The sequence below is a fragment of the Eucalyptus grandis genome, chromosome 9, assembly GCF_016545825.1.
Source record: "Eucalyptus grandis isolate ANBG69807.140 chromosome 9, ASM1654582v1, whole genome shotgun sequence".
Classification (NCBI taxonomy): domain Eukaryota; kingdom Viridiplantae; phylum Streptophyta; class Magnoliopsida; order Myrtales; family Myrtaceae; genus Eucalyptus; species Eucalyptus grandis.
Genome location: NC_052620.1, coordinates 30,865,823 through 30,888,738, shown reverse-complemented (window position 1 = coordinate 30,888,738; position 22,916 = coordinate 30,865,823). Strand labels below are relative to the sequence as shown.

General features: G+C 37.8%; 1 protein-coding gene and 1 pseudogene across 1 annotated transcript; one reads left to right on the top strand and one right to left on the bottom strand.

Moving 5' to 3' along the window:
- Positions 1-838: 838 nt before the first annotated feature.
- On the bottom strand, positions 839-2,083 carry LOC120286000 (BTB/POZ domain-containing protein At4g08455-like). The gene is made up of 2 exons (XM_010057644.3): positions 1,394-2,083; positions 839-1,293 (listed from the first exon to the last, which is right to left on the bottom strand). Exons 1-2 carry the CDS (start codon positions 1,673-1,675, stop codon positions 979-981), a joined length of 597 nt encoding a protein of 198 aa, XP_010055946.2. The 5' UTR covers positions 1,676-2,083; the 3' UTR covers positions 839-978.
- Positions 2,084-4,851: 2,768 nt separating this feature from the next.
- Positions 4,852-21,602, top strand: LOC120288506 (annotated as a pseudogene).
- Positions 21,603-22,916: the final 1,314 nt, after the last annotated feature.

Genomic DNA, 22,916 nt, shown 5'->3' with positions numbered 1-22,916 from the left:
AAAAAAAAAAAAAAAATCCACATGGGAAGTAGACAATGTAGAGAGATACTAGCAATTCCAGCTTCCATAAGAAGATTCCACAGATTATATCTAGAGAAGCACTATACCCGTTACATCATCCCAACCTTATTATTTATGAAACAATACCCAAGGCCTTGTGCTCAGTGATCAGAACACCCGCATTTTTTTAGTCCCTCGTGTATTTCTATAAGAGATGGTAAACTCGTACTGTGGAAGCTCCATGGCCCTTGTTTTACCTTGTGCTGTACATTTTCAATGGTTCAAGAACCTCATAGCCATAAAGGAAAAAGATGTGAAGAACTAGGCCGGAACACCCACCTTTTACTGATGTCATATAGCTGCAGCTAAGCTGTGTACAAATGCTTTGGTTTGCTTTGGTCTAAGGCATGTTTCACAACATAAATCTCATCTGATTCAGAAATATTGGTTTGTTTTGCCCTCAGGGTAATTTGATCCTATCAGATGTTTACCCTGCTGAGAAGCATGTACGTCAAGCGGCTCTTAATGGGAATGGTAGCCTGCCCAGTGCTTTGCATCAGAAAGAAGACTGATTGTTTCATGGCTGTGCTCCCATTGATTTCTTGTTCCAGTTGAGTTTAATATACGGTGATATTTGCTCTGGCTCTTGCAAAGCAAAGCCAAAGCTCAAATGGAAATCGTTAACCTGATCTTGTAAGTAGTAAATTTTGCCAATGGAAAGTTGAAATGACATCTGAAATGCAATTGAAATGATGAAATAAATAAAACCTTGTAGGCAGCAATATGCATCTGTAAGTGCTTTGCTGACTGTTGTGTTAGCCAAAGCAAAGATTACACATGGAAATGGAAATCGTTAACCTGATCTTGTAACTTACAGTAAATTTTGCCAATGGAAAGTTGAAATGACATCTGAAATGCAATTGGAGGTGGTGATGCTAATATATCTTTTTCATGGGTTTTGTTGGCCTATATTTTGAATTATGCAAAGCCCCTAAATAAAACCTTGTAGGCAGCAATATGCATCTGTAATGCTGAGTTGTGCCATGTCAGATTAGACACTATGAATTCCTCAAAATAATCCTTCAGATGCATCACTTGGTACCTATCGGCTAACAAAAATAGCTTCCTAGCTAGTTCATGATCAAGTTGATCAGCAAGGGATTCTTTACCTTTGTAAAGGTATTGAACAAAGAGTTTGACAGCCTCATACGAGACTTCCTCTATAATAACTGTGCCAGTCTTGCTCTCTGATGAATACCTCAACATGGCATCGAAAACTGGCGAGCGGTCAACCTGTGGAAGAGGAAACCTAGAAACTGAATCTGATCGTCTGTTTGAGCAAAATCAAAGAAAAGTTCGAAGTTCAAATCCAAAATGGCAATGCAATGCTTACCGGGATTTTCTTGTGACATGCGATCGGAGGCCCCTCGGAACCGTCCTCGTCCTTGACGATCAACTTGAAATCAGCGAACAGTTCATCGGGTTCATTGGGCAAAATCAAGAATTCCTTCTTGACCTGCAGCTCTTCTATCTTTGGATTGATCTCCTCCAAGCAATCACGACAAACCCAGGGCTTGCTCGGGCCATCCCGCTTACCGCAGGAATCGCAGACCAGTGACTTCGTCCAGGAGTCGTTGTCCTCGCACCCGATGCTCTGTTCGTTCAGCGGCTCCATCGCTGAGTGAGCGCTGCGAACTGGCACAGCGAAGTTGGGTGGTCGAGGGAGAAGTGGATGGAAGGAGAGTACTGCGCAGGGTAGTGCAGGTTGACGCGCGTCAGGGAGGCAGATCTGTGGAAGGAGGTGACGGTGGCAGCGGAGGCGCGGGATGCAAAGGTGGAGGAGGAGGAGGAGGAGGAGGAGGAGGAGGTGAAGGAGGAGGCAGCAGCGGGCGGCTGGCGTGAAGCCGCCGGAGGAGGAGAGGGAGAGAAAATGAATTGGGATTGGCGTCGACGAGTCTTCTTAACCGTCTGCAACGACCGAGTGGAAATCGGCAGTTGTGGTCGCTCCATCGCCGAGCGAGGGAGCGAGCCAGAGAGGCAGAGAGGCGGACTGACTGGTTTAGGATTTAGGGTTACGAGAGAACTAATTCGCTTCGCAAAACCTCGGGAGTATTCTTTCTAGTATTGAGCTCATTTGTACTTCGAGAGCATAATACAAAGAAGATACGGAATATATATATATATATATATATATATATATATATATATATCATAAAAAGAAAAATATTCAAAAAGTCATAAACCTATTAAATTTTTACCAATTCATTCTTAACTTTTCAATTTTATTAATTGAATTATAAATATTTTCATAATTTATTAATTGAGTCCATTCGATTAATTTTACCTTGAATTCGCCGACGTAGACGCTAATTGTCTTACCTAATACAATTAATATTGACTTAGACAAATTTTATCAATTTTTAAATTATTTTTGGAATTTTTAATTTTCTTTTTTTTTCTCTTCCTTTTCCTTTTTTTATTTTTCCCACTTCCTCCTCCGCCGGCCCATAAAAAATGTGAGCCTAGAGACCATACCAAAAAGAAGAATCATGGGGAACACTTACCTTCGCTGAGTTCCTCGCTTTGGCTCTCATCATTGCCATCATCATCCTCATCTTCATCTTCCTCGTCACGACCATCGTCTGCATCGTAATTTCCTGCCTCTTCCCCAGTACCTTCCCTAGGTACTTCTGATTTTGGATGAGCTGCATATCTGGAAGACGTCCTCCTACGTGAACTTGACACTTCATTGCTCGTGTCAATGCCTTCCAAGTTCTTTCGCTCAATGACTAGCACTCTTGAAAATGCAGTGAAATCTTCCATTTACGTATGGAGATCCCCCAAACTTAAATGCCAATCGATTAGCTTTTCAGGCCATGGCCTTAAACAATGGCATGAGATTCTTGTATCTCCTGCCAAAGCAAACAATACCGTCTACCAACTCTTTTTATCAAAACAATTCGGAGGTGTTATTAGAGATAACAAGTTTCCATTTTCTCCTACCTAGAGATACCAGATCAGTAGTCATTGGGTCCAAACGAGACTTCCAAGTATCCACCAGAATACGGTTACGGTTCATGCCTCCAATTTAGAGTTACCTATTAATCAAATCTACTTAACAAATCCACTTGCAAGAATTTTGAGCGAAGGACCATATGTTTCGCCCTTATCAGTAGGATTCGTTGACAATCCTTCTCTCCGCAGCATCTCCTCCAGCTCCTTCATTAGAAAGCCTTGCGTTTATCCTTAGAGACTTGCTTGACTTTTTTTCTTTTTTTTTTAAATTGAGGTTGGGACACTGCAAAAGATTTTATTTCTTATCAAATCTGCTTTCTAAATGATGGTGCGTTTGGTTGAAAGATTTTCGGGCTTGGGAAAATCTTGGACTGTTCTCAACTTTGAAGCCGGCTTTCAGCTTTCAATTTGCCTTCAAAATGCTGAAATTATTTACCAAACACATTGCATTTCCCAAAGTAGCTTTGGGTTTCAGCATTTGCATTGGACTCAAAGCCCCTTGCAAATGCCGAACAAACGCACCAAGCCCTTTAACTTTCTAGGAAGCTTCTTAAAAATAATACGAAGTGACAGGATTTTATAATTTACGTCAATACAAAATCATCGAGAAATAAATAATAAATAATGAGAACGTAAGATATTTATATAGTTATATCCAAATATCGATATTTATGTATATAAGAAAAGTCGGTAATAAATAATTCATTATAATCGGATCACTCACATACTTAAGTGTTTTCACTTATAAATTTAATCTCATATCCAAAATATTTATAAATAAATAACCTAAATTTACAGCACAAAAACTTTCAAACGCCCAAGCCCCAAGATGGAACTTGGGGCATCCGTCTTTTTTTTTTTTTTTTTTTGCGTCCGTGTTCAAGGCTTATGCGGACGTGCGGCTTTCTCTTTCTTCAAGGAAAACCCACGTCTCTTTATATTGTGCCCAAAGTCAACAACTTCGGCCTTAGGTCCCATCTTGCCTAACTTCAACAAGAATTTGGCTTCTACAGTTGGGGATAGAGTTTCTTTCCTTTCCTCCTCTAGCAAAAGACTTATCTACCCCTAAAAGTTAAATAGATAAAATAACAGATAGTGTGCCCATCTTTTATCCTTTAGTGCTTCTTGTTTTCTTTTGTACGTCCAAGGCAAGTACATAAAACAAGAGCTTCTTCATCCTAATTCAAATCCTCAAGAGAAAATATTTCTCAAAAAATTTGATTTAACAAATTATTATCCAAATTCAAACTCAAAATATTAAATTAACAAAATAAATATATCGTATCCATCTTTCAACTGCAGATTTTAGCCTAATAAAGAGCAATATATTATCATCTTCAGCATTCTTGTATGATAAGTCAACAGGATATCCACTTGTGATAGGTAGATTCCACAGCAATCTCAGTAGAGATCTCACCGCCATGCCATTTGCAACAGGATGCCTTTGTTTCGCGAAAAAATATTTTTCATGAAAATGTTTTTTTTTTCTCATTTTCTAGCATTTGATTCCCTTAAGAAAATGAGTCAACAAATATTTTCTTAGTTAATGAAATATATTTTCCCACCAAAACTTAAATTTAGGAAAACAATTTCTCTTTTGAAAAAACTAGACAACATTTCAAAATATTTTCCTAATCTTAGAGTCCTTGATTAATAAAAAAATTCTTATAAAAATTTATTATAAAAATTGAATTTTTAATTATGTTTAAGGATTATGAATTTATTATTATTTTTTTATTTTCTCTTTTCTGTCTTTTCCTTTCTCCTTCTTCCCCCTTCTTCCCCCGCCGGCTAAGTGTCTCGACTACTATTGACAACCTGACGAGTGGCTAAGAAATGGGCCTACAAGCTCAAAGCTTGGCCATTTTGGCTAGCTCGGGCTCCATCAAGGTTGGCGAACATGCAGCTCGCCCAATCTTGGTGAGGCAGAGTTTGCCTATGGTCATTGCCGGTAGAAGGAGGAAGAGAAAAAAGAAAAGGGAAGAAAATAAAAAAAGAAAAAGAAAAATAGAGAAAAAGAAAATAATTAAAACATTCGAATTTTTTTGTTTGAAATAAAGTCATAAAATTGAAATCATTTTTTAATATTATCCAAACATCAAAAAATATTTATAATCATATATTATCAAACAAAGGAAAATTAACTGTATTTTTATAAAATAATTTACTGAAAAGCATTTTCTTATATCATTAAATTTTTCGCAAAACATACACACCCCAAAGAAGAAATACTTGAGAAATATATAAATATATATTTATATATAAGAGGAAAACCAAAGTGAGATTATCCTTTTCTTGATAAGATACTAAGTTTGGTTGAACATAATTTTTGTCTTCACAGTTGTTAAGAATCGTATGAAATTAATTGTGGATGAGTTATCTTACAAGGATAAAATTAGTCAAATGCAAATAGAGACTTCAGAGTCGCGAGAGGTTACTTTCCATAATTATATATTATATCTTTGGTCGTTTTAGCGCCTTTTAACTTGACCGTGCGCTGCAAAAGATTTCCGACTTTTTTTAGATTTTATTTGAGTCGTCTCCTGACCGACTCGTCTTTTGTTGATTAAATAGGGAAAGAATACATTAGGTACACTAGTGATGCCATATCATTTGGTCCATTCATTATGGAACATGTGCTTATAAAGGGCTCACTTGCTAGGTTTTCCTCTTGTTTTTACCGTCTCTCTTCTCTCCGTAATTATAAATTATATCTTTTGTCGTTTTAGCGCCTTTTTACTTAACCGTGCGCTGCAAAAGATTTCCGACTTTTTTAGATTTTATTTGAGTCGCTTCCTGACCGACTCGTCTTTGCTGATTAAATAGGGAAAGAATATATTAGGTACACTAATGATGCCATGTCATTTGGTCCATTCATTATGCCCACTTGCTAGGTTTTCCTCTTGTGTTTACCGTCTCTCTTCTCTCCGTTTTCTCTGTTTCGTTCTTGCAGGTCATGGACAACGCTCCCTCCTCCGTTACCCCCTCTTCTCCCTCCGACCTCTCCCTCATCTGCATGGTGCGCCGATAACGTCGTTGACCTGACCTCTCCCTCACCTGAGTTTGACCTCTACGCCTTCCCACCAGTGACGGCACCACCATTGAAGTCGTCCACCGCCCCCCGGGTCCAAGGACAAGCCCATGTCCCTGCCGTCATCACCCATGACCCCAGGCACTCCCTTTCCCTCAACCCTGCATACTTGAGTCCTCTATAGTTCCGATGTCGTCACTTCTCTCCATAGCTTCTGGCTTTGACGAGGGCGTTCGGCGCTGTCGACCCTCGTCCAAATTTTTCTGTATTACTCATAGATTCAAATATTATTATATCTCCAACTCTCCAAGTCAAAACGCATAATTACAAAATAGCTGAAGGGTCTATTCCTTTAACTATTGTCTATAAAGTTCACTATAAAGCCATGGTTTCATATTTTGGGATCAATACATTTAAAAATAGTCCAAAAGGAGAAACTCAGTTTCTCCAAACCAGTATCACTAGGGTTAATACTATTATTTCTAGATCTATAAATTGGAATGATATTGTTTTCCCCAACAATGGGAGTTAGAAGACCAAACTCCACCAAAGGTTGTTCGTAACAGTGAACCAACAAATATAATTCAACGTCCTAAAGGAAAAGTAACCATTTAATTCCCAAGAAGATCATTTGATATAAGATCTATACTTTTCTCTTCCTCTAGGAGATCAGTTGATCTTCATCCAAACCTCTCTCCTCTAATTACTCTTCCGCCAAAAAATCAAGATGGAGCTACAACTTCTAATCAACCCAATAATCCTAGCATTAGTGGTCTTGATAATCAATCTAGAATTCCTAAGCCTATTTATCAACAAGGTCAAAATGAACAAAACTTTGACAATTCATACTCTCGCCATCACTCTCCTACTTATTCACAATTAGTAGATCCCAAGGTTCTTGTTATTTAAAAAGAATTTGAACCTAACCGTGGGTTTCTAAATAAAGAATTTAATTCAGAAGAAAACAAAGAAATTAGACAATGGTTTTTTTTAAGAAGCAGTGGAAGCAGCATTGTTAAACCACAGATTTCAGATGAATATGGTAGCACACGAAGAACACTAAAGAACTTTCCATAAGCAAGCCAAAGAAATTAAATAAAAATATTATGATTTTCTCTATGAACATGAAACCTATATCTTCTTTTTTTATTGGTTTGAAGAATATTTTCTCCAACCTAGAGAAATTTACGTTTTTGATCATGCTTATAAATGACAACTCGATAATGGCCAAACTATAAAATCTAATCATCCTCCTTTGAGAAAGATTAGAATCCAATATAGGGACAGTGAAATCATTTCTACTCCTTTCAGAATCACAGCTGACAATGATGAATCCCAAACTTCAAAGATAATACAGCAAAATAATAACACCAACTAGCATTTCCATAATATTGGTAATCAATTAAATAGAATAGATTCTTCTATTCAGTTGTATTCTACTCAATTACCAAAACCTGAAACCTTTAAACCATCGATTTTTTAACATTTTGAATTTCCTAATGCTTATAGCCCAAAATTTGCTAAAGCTTTAGAAAATGAAAGGAGGTCTTTAGGAAAGATACCCATCTTAGACACTCTTAATGTTAGGGGACCTCGTCCAACAAAAGAGACTTCTAAGGTCAGAGGTCGAGTTATCAACGATACTCCTGACCAAATAAATGTCCTTGAAAAATCCAATGAAGAATTTGAAAATGAATTAGTCCTTGAAATAAATATATTTTCATGGAAAAATCCTTAAAAACTTTACTATCAAGGGGCCGCTCCTCCTGATATTGTCCTTGAAGAGTCATTACAAACAGTTCAAAATAAGTATTCTCCTAATGCCATTTATGAATGAGATATAGATGGTGTCTCAAAAAATAATATTATTAATATTCCGAATCAAATGGTCACAGTAGCCAATGCCTATAAAACTCAACAAGAAATTTTATTATTGGAGTCGCAATTACTTCTGGTTAATGAGCATGACATAAGCTACGAGGCACTAGCCGAGGGAGTTCATGGAGGAAAACACTCTAGAGAACAGAGCACTAGACTTTTACAAAACCTCTTTCCTAATGGACTTAATCAGGAAACGTTCTTGAGCCTTCTGTTATGTACAATCAAATCCTAATATGAATGATATTGGAAATTGCTTACTTGCGTGATAATCTTATGTTTACTTTATCAATAAAGGCTTAGGATTTGATAGCAATCTTTTAATTTACGCGGCATCAGGCCTAGTATATACTTATTTATAAAGTTTAGCGCACCTTAAGAAAACTAGAAAGTATATACTTAAGAACGACATGATCCAAAATACGCTGCTCAAGCCCCTAAAAAGCAATACTCAACGGCAAACTCTAGGGTAGACCTCTTCTTATGTCTCTGCATCACTGAAAATTGCTCCTTCCGAATGGTCAACTCGAGAATGGAAATAATCGGGATTCGACTAATCGACGATGCTGACCAAACATCAATGTACTTTTCTATTCGTCTTGTACCTAAGAATAAAGTGTGTTGTGAGGAGAAAGATTAAATAAAAAATAATCTTCTCTTTACCCATTCCCTCTACCCTTCATGTGCTTTTCCACCGCATTCTTTCCAGCACGAAGACAAAAAGTTTCCTCGAAAAGTAATACCAATTTCATCATCTTGCGTCTGGTTTTTACCTACAAGATGTTATTCCAAGAGGACCATTAATAGCAATGCCGAACCCATTGAATCATGCAATCTAATCACACACGTTCGTCCGTCATACCATACTTAAGAAAACAACTAATGATGGCCTAATTAAGTGCATCTACTTCACTATCTTTGTTTGATGATGATCCATGTGGATTGGTGAAGATAAGATGTAGACTATAGTCGACAGACAAAGTTTAGTCGGTCACCAAAATAATTAGTCAGGCTTATATTAGTAAAATTATGGAATGGAATCGTCGCTTGCATGTAGCTAAGGTTGTGAGCATAGACTGCTATATATTCTGATAAGAGACATGAACGGGTCGTTACGTGATTGACCAATTATAGAGAACGAAATGGCTTCGAAAATATCTCTGGAGATAAGCTCGGGGATTAGGTTGATTCCATTAATATCATGCAAAGTTGTTTCAAAGGTAAAAGAAGATGGATAAGACATATATCTGCAAGACCCACCTCTTAAGGTTTTATTATTAGAACCGGAATAGTGTATGAGTATGGCATTGCCTATGAAATCATGTAATATGGGTTGCATATGTATCATTAGTTTTTTTTTTTTGGTAAAATGTATCGTTAGTTTATCTCTGAGGATTTATAGTTAATTCTTACGTCTTTTAGCATCCATACGCTCATTTCAATCGAAGTCAACTGGCAATTAGATTGTTTAGCCAATAAACTAGCAATTAGAATTCGGAACGTTGCAATTTGATTAGGGAAAAATAAATAGAGATAAGATGGACGAAGAGTCTTACGATTAAACTTTTAGTGCACTATTGATAAGAAAGTAAAACTTTTTCAATATTCTTTCAATATTCAGTACTTATATTTTAAAATCTCGTTATTCAGTTTTATCAAACAAGCCATAAGTAACCCATTGCTTGCTTATCCTAGCAAGTGGTTTTGAGTTAATTGACTCTTTCCAATTTGATGTTACTTATCATAATCGAACAAATTTAATCTCATTAAAGTCCTGAACTTTGGAATTTTCAGCCTTAATTGGGTCATCAAACCAAACCTAACTAATGTCACACAAGTAGGACCCATGAATTGAATTATTAACTTCTTTAAATATCCCATAAGAATTTCTACTTCACTTAGGTCTTGCTTAATAAAACTGAAAATTAAGCACTGATAATTTAATCATCGAATTTTAAATGCTGACAATTTTAAGTTTAGAGAATACACATAAAATGTTATTAGTAGGTTTTACCAAGATTTTAATTACCATTAATTACTTCTTCTTTTCCATTATGAAAAAAAAAACGGATTGATATAACCACATTAACTAGGGGTGAGCATCGGTCTAGGGTTAACCCTGGATCGGCCCAACCCTGCTGGTCCTAGTTTGATTCCCAAGGAGACTAGGTCAGTCCTTGGTTATAGAATTCTTGGACCGGCACTGTGTAAATCGGTCATCGGTTCTAAGAGTTTCAGGTCGGTTCAATCCGGACCAACCCTGAAAATATATAATATTATTTTATAATTTTTTTATATAGAAAAAACCTTAAAATAAACGGCGTCAACAATATTAAATAGCTTTTTAGTGAGGAGTTCAAATAATTTTACATTGTTTATTAATAATTTAGATTTTTAATGTCTTTTACGGTGTCAAAAGTTATAATTTACAAAGGAGGAAAATGTTTTTGTAAGGAGTCCTCACGGTGTCCAAAAAGGTATAAACAACTCCTTATAGCATCCTCTTCTAGTATTCGTTCTCTTTTGTCTTATTTATCCTCTTAGTCTTCAATTTTTCAAAATCGAAAGAAACAACTTCTTCGCTCGCCACTCGACACTCGCCTTGCTCACTTTGGGTCACTCGTGCTGCTCGCCGCTCGATGCTCGTTTGGCTTGTTGCTCTTCGTTCGACATTCGATGCTTACTCTGTTCGACGCTCACCCCACTTGACCCTCACTGCTTGCCTTTCTTAATTGACCTCACTTATCATTGAACCTATTGAGTCAGTACGGTCATCGGTTGCCCTTTAAAGGAATACAAAAAATGAAATAAAAAATTATTGGTTAGTCTTAGATTGACCTTGAAACCAAACCAAATCATTGGATCAATCCAATCTTCAATCGTTTTTTTAAGGATTACAAAAAATAAAATAAAAAATTATTAGTTGGTTCCGAGTTGATCCTGGAACTGGACCGAACCTATCGGGTGGGTCCAATCATTGGTTCCAAGCTCAATAGGGTTGGCCCCCGGTCTAAAAAATTAAGGACCAGTACTGTGCGGGTTGATCCTAGGGTTAGGGGGTGGACCGGCCCAACCCAAACCATGCTCACCCCTAACATTAACTATTGAAAGTCAAACATTTTAGCACATGAAAATAGCCAATGTTTCCTTTGTGGTATGCGATAGATGATCTTAACATAATGATCTATTAAAAAAGTGAACTAAGCATGCGTGCACGGATTCTTTGAAATTTGCATGTCACCTTCCTGTTGAAAATTACAAAGATGGATTGCCAAATTCTATACGACGGGGATTACCGGGGGCAAGTAAAATTATTTAGTCAAACAACAGGTCCTTCGCACCACATGGTCAAGAAATTTTAAAAGATGCATGGAAGAGGGCGTTAATTTTCTGCGAAACTCCAAGTAGTTAATTGCGAAGAATTTTAATGGACAGGTTCTAAATGAATGAAATGACTCCATGAATTCACATTTTTGGAGGTTTTTTTGCACGTTATTTGAATGAAAGTCCAATGACCAAATAAATTTTTAGGGCTCATTGGCTGGAATATCCAAGGTCGGGTGAACCAATTGAAAACGAAGTCTAAATTTAGGGATACAATTGAAGAAAATTAGAATGCAATGTATCTTGGATGAGAAAAAGAACAAAGTATGATAATCCCACTTTTAAGTAAAACCCTGAACTGAATTATAATCTCTCTTATCAGCAAGAATTTGGTTGGTCCAAAATTTCATGTGCAAGGCTCAAATTTCACCTAAACCATAGTTCAAATGAATGCAATGGCCAAAAATATGGCATAGATAGTTTGTTTTTCAGAAAGAGAAAAAAAACACAAGCATTTGGCAACCTGTAAAAACCATGCTTATATTCGTCTTGATCCATTTTGTTGTAACACCCTGGGTCTTTCCACTGTACACATTGTCCACTTTGGACACTAAGTCCTCACGGTTTTGTTCTTCTCAGGGCAGCCCATACTACCCTAAGAAAACACGTATGTATAGTTAGAGGGCCCATTGCCTTATAAGCTAGCCCATGACTCCCTCCCTAGGCGATATGGGACAAGAGAGGGACCCTTCCTTGCGCACGTCCGGGGACCGAGGCGCGGACGCACCACCATCCCTCCTCCGCATGCATCGCCGCTCAAGCCGTCACACTCTCCTCGCCCATGTACTGCCGAGGCGATCTTAGTCTGTCCCTCCGTATTGCACGTACTGTCGAGGCGATCTTAGTCCGTCCCTCCGTACTGCCTCAGGTTTGGGTAGTCACACTCACTACCCCTTAGAATACCACTTGTAACGACCTTGGGTCTTCACTGTACACATACTGCATCGGGTCTAGGTAGTCACACTCTCCATCCCTTAGAAGCACATCATCCTCACTGTGGCCCCATATGCGGTCGGGAGTTGGCTTTAATACCACTTGTAACAACTTAGGGTCTCCATTGTACACACATTGCCCGCTTTGGATACTAAGTCCTCACGGTTTTGTTTCTTTCAGGGCAGCCCATACTACCCCAAGAAAATGCATATGTATAGTTAGAGGGCCCATTGCCTTATAAGCTAGCCTAGGACTCCCTCCCTAGGTGATGTGGGATAAGAGAGGGACCCCTTTCTTGTGCACGTCCGGGGACCGAGATGTGGATGCACTGCCATCCCTCCTCCCTGCGCACCGCCACTCGGGCCGTCACACTCTCCTCGCTCGCACGCCGAGGCGATCTTAGTCCGTCCCTCCGTCTTTGCGCGTTTTGCCAAGGCGATCTTAGTTCGTCCCTTAAATGCTTGTCCCGGGTGCAGGTAGTCATATTTGTAAGATCAAGTAGCTGTAATGACATCATGTAGGTACTTACACTACAATAAAAGTTCATTGTTGAAGTTGAAAGCTCACCGAGACAACATAACTGTACCGAAAAGGTGATTGTATCTCCTGATTAAGGAAAAAGAAACAAATTTAAAACTCATTCATGGTCAGAAGTATCCTTGACCGCTGTAGTCATTTCCAGGTTCTCAGAACATGCTTGGTCAGAAGTATCCTTGGTAGCTGCAGGCATCCCCATCTTATCAAAACAAGCTTCATATATCTCCATCGCAAGTTTTGGTTTCCCTTCAATGATTTCTAAATATATAGGATGTCTTCGATAGTCATTCATGTTCTCCACAATTATTGACAAGGTTGCCTGAATGAGAATCTTTGCATTGTGTTGATGTGCAAAGGAATAGCTCCCAATCGAGTTCTCCCAATTTAATTTTGACACTCGGAAATCTTCACAATGGGCTTTTAATGGCATCACCTGGTATTTTCCAGCCAAAGCCAGAAGCTCCCAAGCATTCTGCTCATCCAAGCACACCTCTGCGGTCTATAGTTATTTCACAAATGCTTGAAGGACATCAAGTGATGTGTCGCTGATGTTGACCACACCTTTTTGGCTTTCTTGCATCTCACTCTGGAGGATCACTTTAAAAACTTCAGACCGGCTAGCCTGTAAATTCAAAGTTGAAGAGAACTAAAAAATTCTCTCAATGTGAGAAATTTCAATAATTTGATAAAGGATATTTCCAGTGCTAGATTGTTGAATGCATAACTCATGGTGATTCAGTCGGGACTTGTCTAAGGGGAAAGAAGCTGACTAAACCTATCGTCCGAAAGCAAGAAAAACCCAAAATTCAATCAAAGCATAATCATCAACAATGCTCACCAAGTATCACCCCGTGAGCTGAGATTGGCGTCGAAGGACTCCTTTAGGATCATCCTTGACAGCAACCAAGACATCGTTGAACCCACTAGGAGGGTCATTGTTTGCACATCAACACAATGCAAAGGTTCTCCTTCAGGCGGCCTTGTCAATAATTGTGGAGAACATGAATGACTATCGAAGACATCCTAAATTTTTAAAAATCATTGAAGGGCAACCAAAACTTGCGGTGGAGATTTATGAAGCTTGCTTTGATAAGATGGGGATGCTCGCACTACCGAGAATACTTCGACCAAGCATGTTCCGAGAAACTGGAAATGCTTGCAGCGCCCAAGGATACTTCCGACCTTGAATGAGTTTTAGATTTGTTTCTTTTTCCTTAATTAGGAGATACAATAATCTATCTTCCAAATCAAGGTTCCATTTTGACGGTGGATTTCACCTAGGATTTGACTGCAATGAAGAGGTTGGGACACATTTTTTAGTAGAAATTAGGGAAAAGCTGGGCAATATAAGTGTTTTACACGTGCCATATATGTGCCATATACGTGCAATATACGTGCGCGTACATAATAAAAAAGGCTCGAACCTTAGAGAAACGAAACTCACCGGACGTTCGAACACAGGGGTAGCGAGGTCGGGAACGGCCGGCCGTCGGCAAGCGGGGCTCAAGCGTGGCCAAGCAACTGGGCCACTCTTGTGATATGGCTTCCGCGAAGAGAAGAAGCCTCCCTTAATGCGACGTCTTTCCTGATCGACACACACCTCTTGCCTCAATAGGGAATATTTTTTTCCGTTAGCCTTGCCAGCTCACCATTCTAGAAGATTCGGACTTGCTCACGTCACCCTTATCCGTCGCTCCTCTAGTGCTCGCGGGCGCCTCTCTCGCTCGCTCGCATAGTCGAGATCGTCCCCCTCTTGCGTCACAGAGACGTGAGTCATGCCAACTCACGGGCTTTGAAAATATAAAAGAAATGGGCTAGAAATAGAAAAGAAGGGATGGGCCGAAGGAGAAGGATTTGAGGGGGGAGGGCCGAAAGTTATTGTTCGTAAAATTCTAAACGCAAGTGAACGTGTCGAACAAGTAATATAATGATGACAAAAATTATCGTCCCATGGAGATCGATGATTAATAAACTAATTAAATACTAAAATAGATTAATTCTAAAATTTATCTAACAAATCAAAATATAATTAAGAATAAATTAAACATAAAATTTGTAGACTAAATGCAGTAAATCGATTAGATAAATATGTTAGAGCATCTGATTTCACCATAACTACTAGATATGAATTTCAGATTGTTGTGGGTACAAGAATGATATCAAATATGTGATAGCGGAATTTCCTAATTTATTTAAAACCTACTCAGCTTATTAATCCACCATATCTCTATGTGAATTAAAATAAGCAGAAGTGCATTAAAAACTATGAATATTCTTAGCTTATAATGAGTCTTTTGGATCACCTTATCACCGAAAGTTACACAAATAACTCGGTATATCTCTATCCATGTTTAATTCATGATTATATATTATTATGAACAATTGCATATTATCACTTCTTAGTCTCAAACATGTATATCAAATCATTCAAGTGGTGGCCAGTCACTCAAAAGCATTATTCACAATAATATATTACTCACATGAATGAAATCAATTGTAAAACACAAAAATCATGAAATTCACATCATCATGGTTATGCTACATCGTAGCCCTAACAAAAGAAAATTAGAATATAGTAAAAGAAAAAATAGAAACAAAAATTAAATTCAACATCTTGAATCAAAGAACAAGAATTCTGTCATCACTTTTGTCTTCTCTTCAAAATACTTGAAAAACTCTCTCAGAAGAATGAAAAACGATCTAACAAAAACCTAGCTTCTCTCTCTGGCTCTCCATGTTCTCATATTCAAAAGATATATCCCAGATATCTATCTTCCAATGCTTGCAGATAATATTAGGGAACAAAATCAAAAATTTCATGATTTGATATCCATCTTCCACTGCTTTTTTTATTTGAATTCCTGATATTTGCCATTCTTTTCCTTATTTTCTCTATATCTCATTATTTTGCATAAATAAAGAAAATTCGAATAATCATAATAAAATCCAAATATTTTCTCATAGATATTGCATTAATTGTTGCCTAAAATAGGTAAAATAACTATATTTTTATAAAGTTATCAGTTATGCCAAATGGGTCAAGCATGCCCATCGGCCCACTTGAATAATAGAAAGGATGGGCCGAAGTAGAAGGATTTGATGGGGAGGGCCGAAAGTTATGCCAAGTGGGTCGGACATGCCCGCCGGCCCACTCTAGTCTTCTTCTTATTTTTATTTTTATTTTTTAACTCAAGGAATCTCAGTGACCGACAGCCACCATGGCCGATGGTTTCTTCTTCTTCTTCTTCTTCTTCTTCATCATCATCATTATTTATATTTTTTCAAAATAAATGGATATTTTAAAATGTCGACAAGAATTCGGGCGTTTACAATTATCTTATTTGTTCATAGTTTGTCCTTTGATTTGAATAATTTATGGTTAAATTAAAGCGATATTGAAGAATATGTGTTTCTTTTTTTCCTTAATAACTTCTCACAATAATATCTAGATGAGAAAAATATTATTACTCTTATATTACAACAATATTAAATAAGCAAAATCTGTACAATAAAAAATGGTAGAAAAAAAATTAAGTTTATACTTCTTTTGACCATTGGCTCGATTTGGTATAGGATATTTTTTCTTTATAAATTTCAAGAATCTTCATGGATGACGTTCGTGTGTTGTAAGGGCAATTTAGTCCAATCAACTATTAACCAATACGACCATCTATATTTTTACTCGGTTTATTTGTAGAATCAATCGAATATCTTTGTTACTTGATATTCATTACCTAATTAAAATGACCCGTTCTTTAAATTATAAGCAACGTGTTTTGTCGGTAACATATACTTTAGTTTTTTCCGTTTTGCCATTTAAATTGAAAAAAGAAATGAGTCATTTTAGTGGTCTTATATTTATTTTTAATTGTGCATTCTTCATTGGTAAGAATAGATATATTAAGTACGATTTGTTCGATGCTCAAATAACCTTGCTTAAAACAATGAATAAACGTTTTAGTAATACTGTGAGTTCTAAATTTGTTTTATTTTCAATTTACTCTAGTGAAATACATTTCTCTATTTTTTTTAATGATTAATTAACAATTGGCCTTATTGAAATTTATTGATAAGGATAGCAAGGACATGTTTCAAAAGCTTTACTTGAATGCTCATTAGGAGTGATCGAGAACTGCTTCCGATCGCGACGGATCAATTCTGAAAAATTGGAACCGAAAACCGCCCATTAGTCCCGTGGAAACGATAAGGAATTGGATCGGTGTAGTCCAATTCCTAGGTTCAACCATGAAATTGGCCGAAATGTCTCTAACAAATTCAATATTGCATAAGCTTCTATTTATAGGAAAACAATAATATATTTATCATTGATATCAATGTATCAAATAATATATGTATTGGATAGATAGATGGACATTCATTATATATGGAGATATACTTACAATGTATGATACAAATGTATAATAAGTACATTAGATAAGATAAATATAATGAATATTATTTCATATATTTCATAACAAACAATATTTTTATATATTTTATTGGTTGCCTTTTCATTTTATTGTATTATTATTATTATTATTTTTGTGATCCAGGAAATCTGCGCACCATACCAACATGGACAGCTTGAAAGGCTCGGGGTAACGGGGGGTAAAATCTAGGGGTGACACGTGCTAGCCACCACATACGTGCCACCGTGTAAATCACCCTGCGACGCCTGTGAATTGAACTCCACTCCTTGCGTTAGGGAGAGAAGTTCGCCGCCAGCAGCGCCACCCAAGTGGGTGGTCATTTTATTGTATTATTAATAACATAGATTGCTTTAAATTTTTGCAGTAATCACTTCATGCTTGCCTCATACCATCGCACGGTTGAGTGCAAAAAAGCACGAATAGAACAAGAAAAAAAGAAAAAGGAAGAAGATACATGGAATTGAGAATCACACACATATATATATATATATATAGGAGAAGTAAAGGAAACAGAAGTGAGATTGAACTTTCCTTAATAACATACTCAATTTGGAAGAGGGCTTCATAATTGTTAAAAATCTTCACGGAAACTGATTGGGGATGAATTATAAGGGCAAATTAATCAAATCACAATAAAGATTTCAGCGTTGTTGCGAGGATTTACTTCCCATATTATTATAGATTACATTCTTCCTCTTTTTCCACCTGGAGAGACCGTGCGCTGCAAAAGATATCCGACCTTAGATTTTATTTCGTTCGGTTCCCAACTCGTCTTTAACAGAACCTCTTTCTGTCGCAGAAGTCGACTGGCTTCGCAAGCGAATGAGCTCTCTCCCTCAGCAAATGCGGCGACCCTGCGAGTAGTGCTGCAAGGATGAGTGCGTCACCCTCGATTCCAGCAGCACGTGCGAGGAGTGCCACGTGAAGGCCAAACAGACTAAGGAAAAGCTCAAGCGAGAGCTCGAGAATTTGAAGGCCGAAGTCGCCTTCTTGAGTTTCTGGTCTCCGACCGGCCGCCACCACCGCCACAGCAGCGGTGGCTCCCATGGCCCCGGGTTAACCGACGTAGTCTTGGTCGCCGCTAAGGACGGTCCCAAGGGAGACCCGTCTTCGCCGGTGCCGGCTCATAGGGCTATTCTGGTGAGCATGAATTGCTGATTTTGCTTTCATCTGAATTTTGGTTTTTTCTTTGTTTTTTCTCTTATCTCCATTTAAATTTGGTTTTTTCTTCTGCCTTTCCCTGATTTCCGTTTGAATTTTGGAACTTCGGGAGAAAGCGCCGTTAGTTTGCAGTTGATTTTGGGTGGGTTCCAATGCTCTGTTCCTTTGTCCGAGTTCCAATAGCCGGCGTGTCTCATAGGTGATCACTGGTTCAATTACGTCACAAAGAAATTTTAGAATAATTCCTGGTAAAAGTGGGGAAGATAGGATGCGGGGACGCTGTCTTTATGAGTGGTCTTAGTGATCAGCCAACGGAGGTATACTGGATCTTTGTTCGATAGTCTTAATTTCTCCAAAGTACGGGCTTGACTGTGAAATAATGCGAAGGAATAGTGTTATGAATTCAGTTGTCCAGGTCGAGCTATTAAGGTTTCTCAGATCTTTTATTTTAGTTGAGGCAGAGAGGAGTTATAAGAGAGGGAAAGAGCAATGCTCATAGAGGATTTCTTTAGAAGTTTTGTCTTCATTTGGCTCTCGTGGGCATTCTTGCAAACGAGTAATGATAGTTTGTAATGATAGATTTAAGGGGAACCTGTGGTGTATTTGCTGTTGGATTTTTAAGAGGACTTTTATGTGTTCATGAGAATTTGGTTACATGGGATGTTGCTCACACAGTGGTACCTTGGCTTACTAGTCGACAGCAGTCACTCTCTGCCCTCGCCACTTGGAAATCCATGACAGGGTGGTAGCTTCAGTCTGAAAGCAAACAGTGCCCCAAAAGTGATATTACTTGAGAATATTGAGTTAGGGCTCGCATGATTAAGTGCTTCTGATACGCCAGAGGAGGTCTAGACAACCCCTTTAACAAGCTCGCCATGTTGAACTTTCATGCTGTCATATTCTTGAAGAACGTTACTTATGTTGTTAATAGCTGAATGAAATCCTCTAGCCATCTCCTGACCGTCAGTTAAGCCAGCCTTCATATTTCTCGTGCATGAGGATATCAATTAGAAGCAGCCACTTTAGAATTGGCAACACTGTAATGTAACAAACTTCGTTTCAGAAATGACTACGCTTGCTGCAAGCTACTCTTCGGAGATGCTTGGATGGGGGTCACATAAAAGATTTAAATAATTACTATCCTCATTGTTGTGTATTGGAGCGAAGCTAACCAATTTATATGAAACTGCAATTATTCATCTTAGATTTATACCTTTTGTCCCCTTTAAATTTTATATAGTAGGTCACTACCAAACTAGTTCTGTTAGATCACTTCTTTCCTCCACAAACAAGTCTCGACTAAATCATCAAGAGTTCTAAACATATGCATTCAATGATATATATTTTTGGTGATCCGGCCTCAAAAGGATGTTGGACCTCTTCCTTCTCTCTTTTCTGGCCTCAAGAATTGCTTGGACTGGTCTTGGTCTTCTCTCTTCTTCACATAAACTTAACTTTTTGTGTTTACTTGAGTTTTCAAGATGAAATGCCAAAGTTGGCAGAGTAAATAGTTGTTGAGCGTGTATAATCAGCATTATCAACTCAATATGAATTTCGGTGACTCTTTATCTAGAGACTTGCTGTAAAATTCTGCCACTGTACATGCTTGTGGCCAGATATATATGGTGAAAATGGGGGTTGCATTTATATTTGGAACAGCATTCTGCTAAAGATGCACGTACATCGGACATTTTCACCAACAGATTGTCTTTTACTTCCTAGTCTGATGATAAACTCTCTCTTAGGTTGATCTTGAAGTTTTTATTCATCTATTCAGGCATTAGAAGTACATATTTGTTTTCTTGGACTGGCTTTCTAGATCAGAGAGATTCTCAATTTTATTTTGCATTTGATCCTTAAATTTGCCTGGAATGTGGTTTTGTTGAGTTGAATGGAATGTTGATCCCAATATGAAGTGACATGTTTAGTAACTGAGCTGCTGGATACTTCATTGATTATGACTCTTTCACAAGATTTGATTTAACTGATGCTTGAGCCACCAGATATGCATTTTGCCTGCTGCTCAGTGCATTTCAATGGAGTTCTCAACTGAAAAATCACAAAAGCTTGAGTTATGGTCTTTCGCTTGGCATACAGGACTCATGAGCCCAACATAATTTTCGTAATTTTCGTAGATAATAATGATAGCAAGGACATGTTCAAAAGCTTTGCTTGCATGCTCATAATATTCATTTCAGGAGTTTCTTCAATTTAGCACACTCCGACACACATTGATAAGATGCATAAATATCTCCTATCAATCTACTTAGTTTCACCCTGCAAGAATTGCATTTCTAAGTGCTCTTAAATTTTCCTTTTACTATCAGGCTGGCCAGTCTGCAGTATTTAAAGCAATGCTTGAGAATGAGATGGAAGAAAGCTGAAATGGCACCATCAAGATAAGTGATGTGTCATACCATGCCCTCCAATTATTTGTTGGCTATCTCTATGTTGAAGCATGCCTCGATGAGCAAATGGCATGTGAGCTTCTGGTATTGGCTGAAAAGTACCAGGTGGAGCGCAAAGCTTATTGTGAGAAGTTCCTGGTATCCAAATTAAATTGGGACAACTCACTCATATGCTATGCCTTTGTGCACCAGCATAATGCGAACCGTCTCCTTGGGACTGCCTTGTCCTTAATCATGGACAACTTGGATGGACTCAGAAATCATCAAGAATACTTAGAACTCGTTGAAAAGGATCCACGCCTCGTGGTGGAGTTATATGAAGCAATTCTTGCAAAGCAGAAAAAAATTGCAGCGCCTAAGGATACTTCTGCGAAATAATAGTCTTGTCTGGAGAAAGGTACTTCGTATCCACGAGAAGGGGGCTTTTTTAGTTTTAATAATCTTTTTCCTACAGGAATAGGACATTCTCAGATGCAATAAAGTACCTCGTATTTTTCCCTCCGCCTCGGGCGGTCTTGCAATACCTTCTACAGCTTGGCCCGCAGCAGTACCTTGACCAACTCCAGGTCCAATAGAGGCAAGCCCGACAGCTAACCCAGCAGCAATAACGGAAGCGGCAGAAATCAGCGGAGCATTTTTTTATTTACTAGTGAAAGCCATTCTTTATGTTCGGTACCATGCATGTGACTTTTGTTGGTTGATGTATGATAGGGACCAAACTTTGAAATTTTGCCATCTGAGCTCAGAGTTTATTTGTCTCTTTTCTTTAGGTTCTTTTGTTATTAAAAGAAGTGTTTTAAGCCTGAAAATCCTGCCTTCTACTTCGTTGAGGAGGCAATTGTGATATAGCGAAGAGATCCTCTAATAGACATGTAGAAGTTATGTAAGGAAGCAAGATATAGGCTGATGGAAACTTATTATCTCGTTGATGCAAGTGTTTTTCATTTCATAGATCAAACAGAACCAGTAAAAATTCTCTTCATTCTTGTATTTTCGATTGAGACAACTTATGATGCCTCCCATTACTTTTCTGACTTGGGGCGGCAACTTCTTATTTGTACTCCCGCTTTCCTTTCATTAAAGCTAACTTAATTCCGCAACTTCTAGTGCAGACATTTGTTTTCTAGTAATACTTTGGATCTTGATCTGGGTGATGATATTATCATTTTGTTATCTGAAGCATTGGTTGAGATGGATGTTATCTTGAATGTTTATGCATATAAACTTGATACATCTCTACAACTTATACCATTGAGTATGAAGTTAGTTCTGGCCTTCTTTTAAAGAATATTTAATTTGGTAGGGGCTACTTTTGTCTTTGTAATTGTTAAGAATCTTTATGGAAATTAATTATGAATAAACTTCAAAGATAAACTTATTCAATTAAAAATAAAGATTTAGTTATAAAAATATCAATTTGCTGATTATTTTATTGTATTTTATTCGTTATGCATGTCTGCATTTGCATGAAGACGTGGAGAGACCGCGCTTTCTGCAAGCGTAGTAGCTCTCTCGAAGCCCCACTGACCCGTCACCGACCTTAGCTCACTCAGCAAAATGCCGTGATGAGCGCTAGGCACTTCCCTCGAGGGGAGACCGAGTCATAGAGTGAGTTTGTGTAGTGTAGGTAAATCTGTCAAAAGAGAAGAGGGGCCCAGGTCGAGATGGATGGGTTTGGATTGGATCATAAATGATCTGACTCAAGTCAACCCATTTAATCATTTATGACTTATTTATAGTGCAAATTTTTTGACTCGTACCTAATCTGACTCATTTAACTAAACTTAAGAAAATTTATTTCTTATGATTTTTAAAATGGTATTGCTAAAATACTTTTATGCAGTACAAATTTAATGGATAATTTTATGAATTTTTTTTAAAAGTCAAAATTTTAATTATTTGATATTTTAAAAAAATAAAAAATTTTAATTATTTTTATTTTTACTTTTAAAAAATACAATTTTCTTTTTATTTTTCTTCTTCGGCTGGAGCCCAACCAAAGGTGAGCCTCGAACTCGCTTAGGGCTTGCCTCGACACCGGGAGCTCGAGTCTCACTAGATTGACGAGGCTTGAGCCTCTCTTGGCCGGTCACTAGCCATCATTGTGGTAGGCGAAGGAGGGGGAAGAATGGAAAAAAA

Bases quoted from the DNA above. Each gene is read 5' to 3' on its own strand.
- LOC120286000 (XM_010057644.3), bottom strand. From the start codon at position 1,675: ATGGAGCCGCTGAACGAACAGAGCATCGGGTGCGAGGACAACGACTCC. The intron at 1,294-1,393 runs GTAAGCATTGCA...CCTCTTCCACAG, and splicing joins CATGTCACAAGAAAATCCCG to GTTGACCGCTCGCCAGTTTT.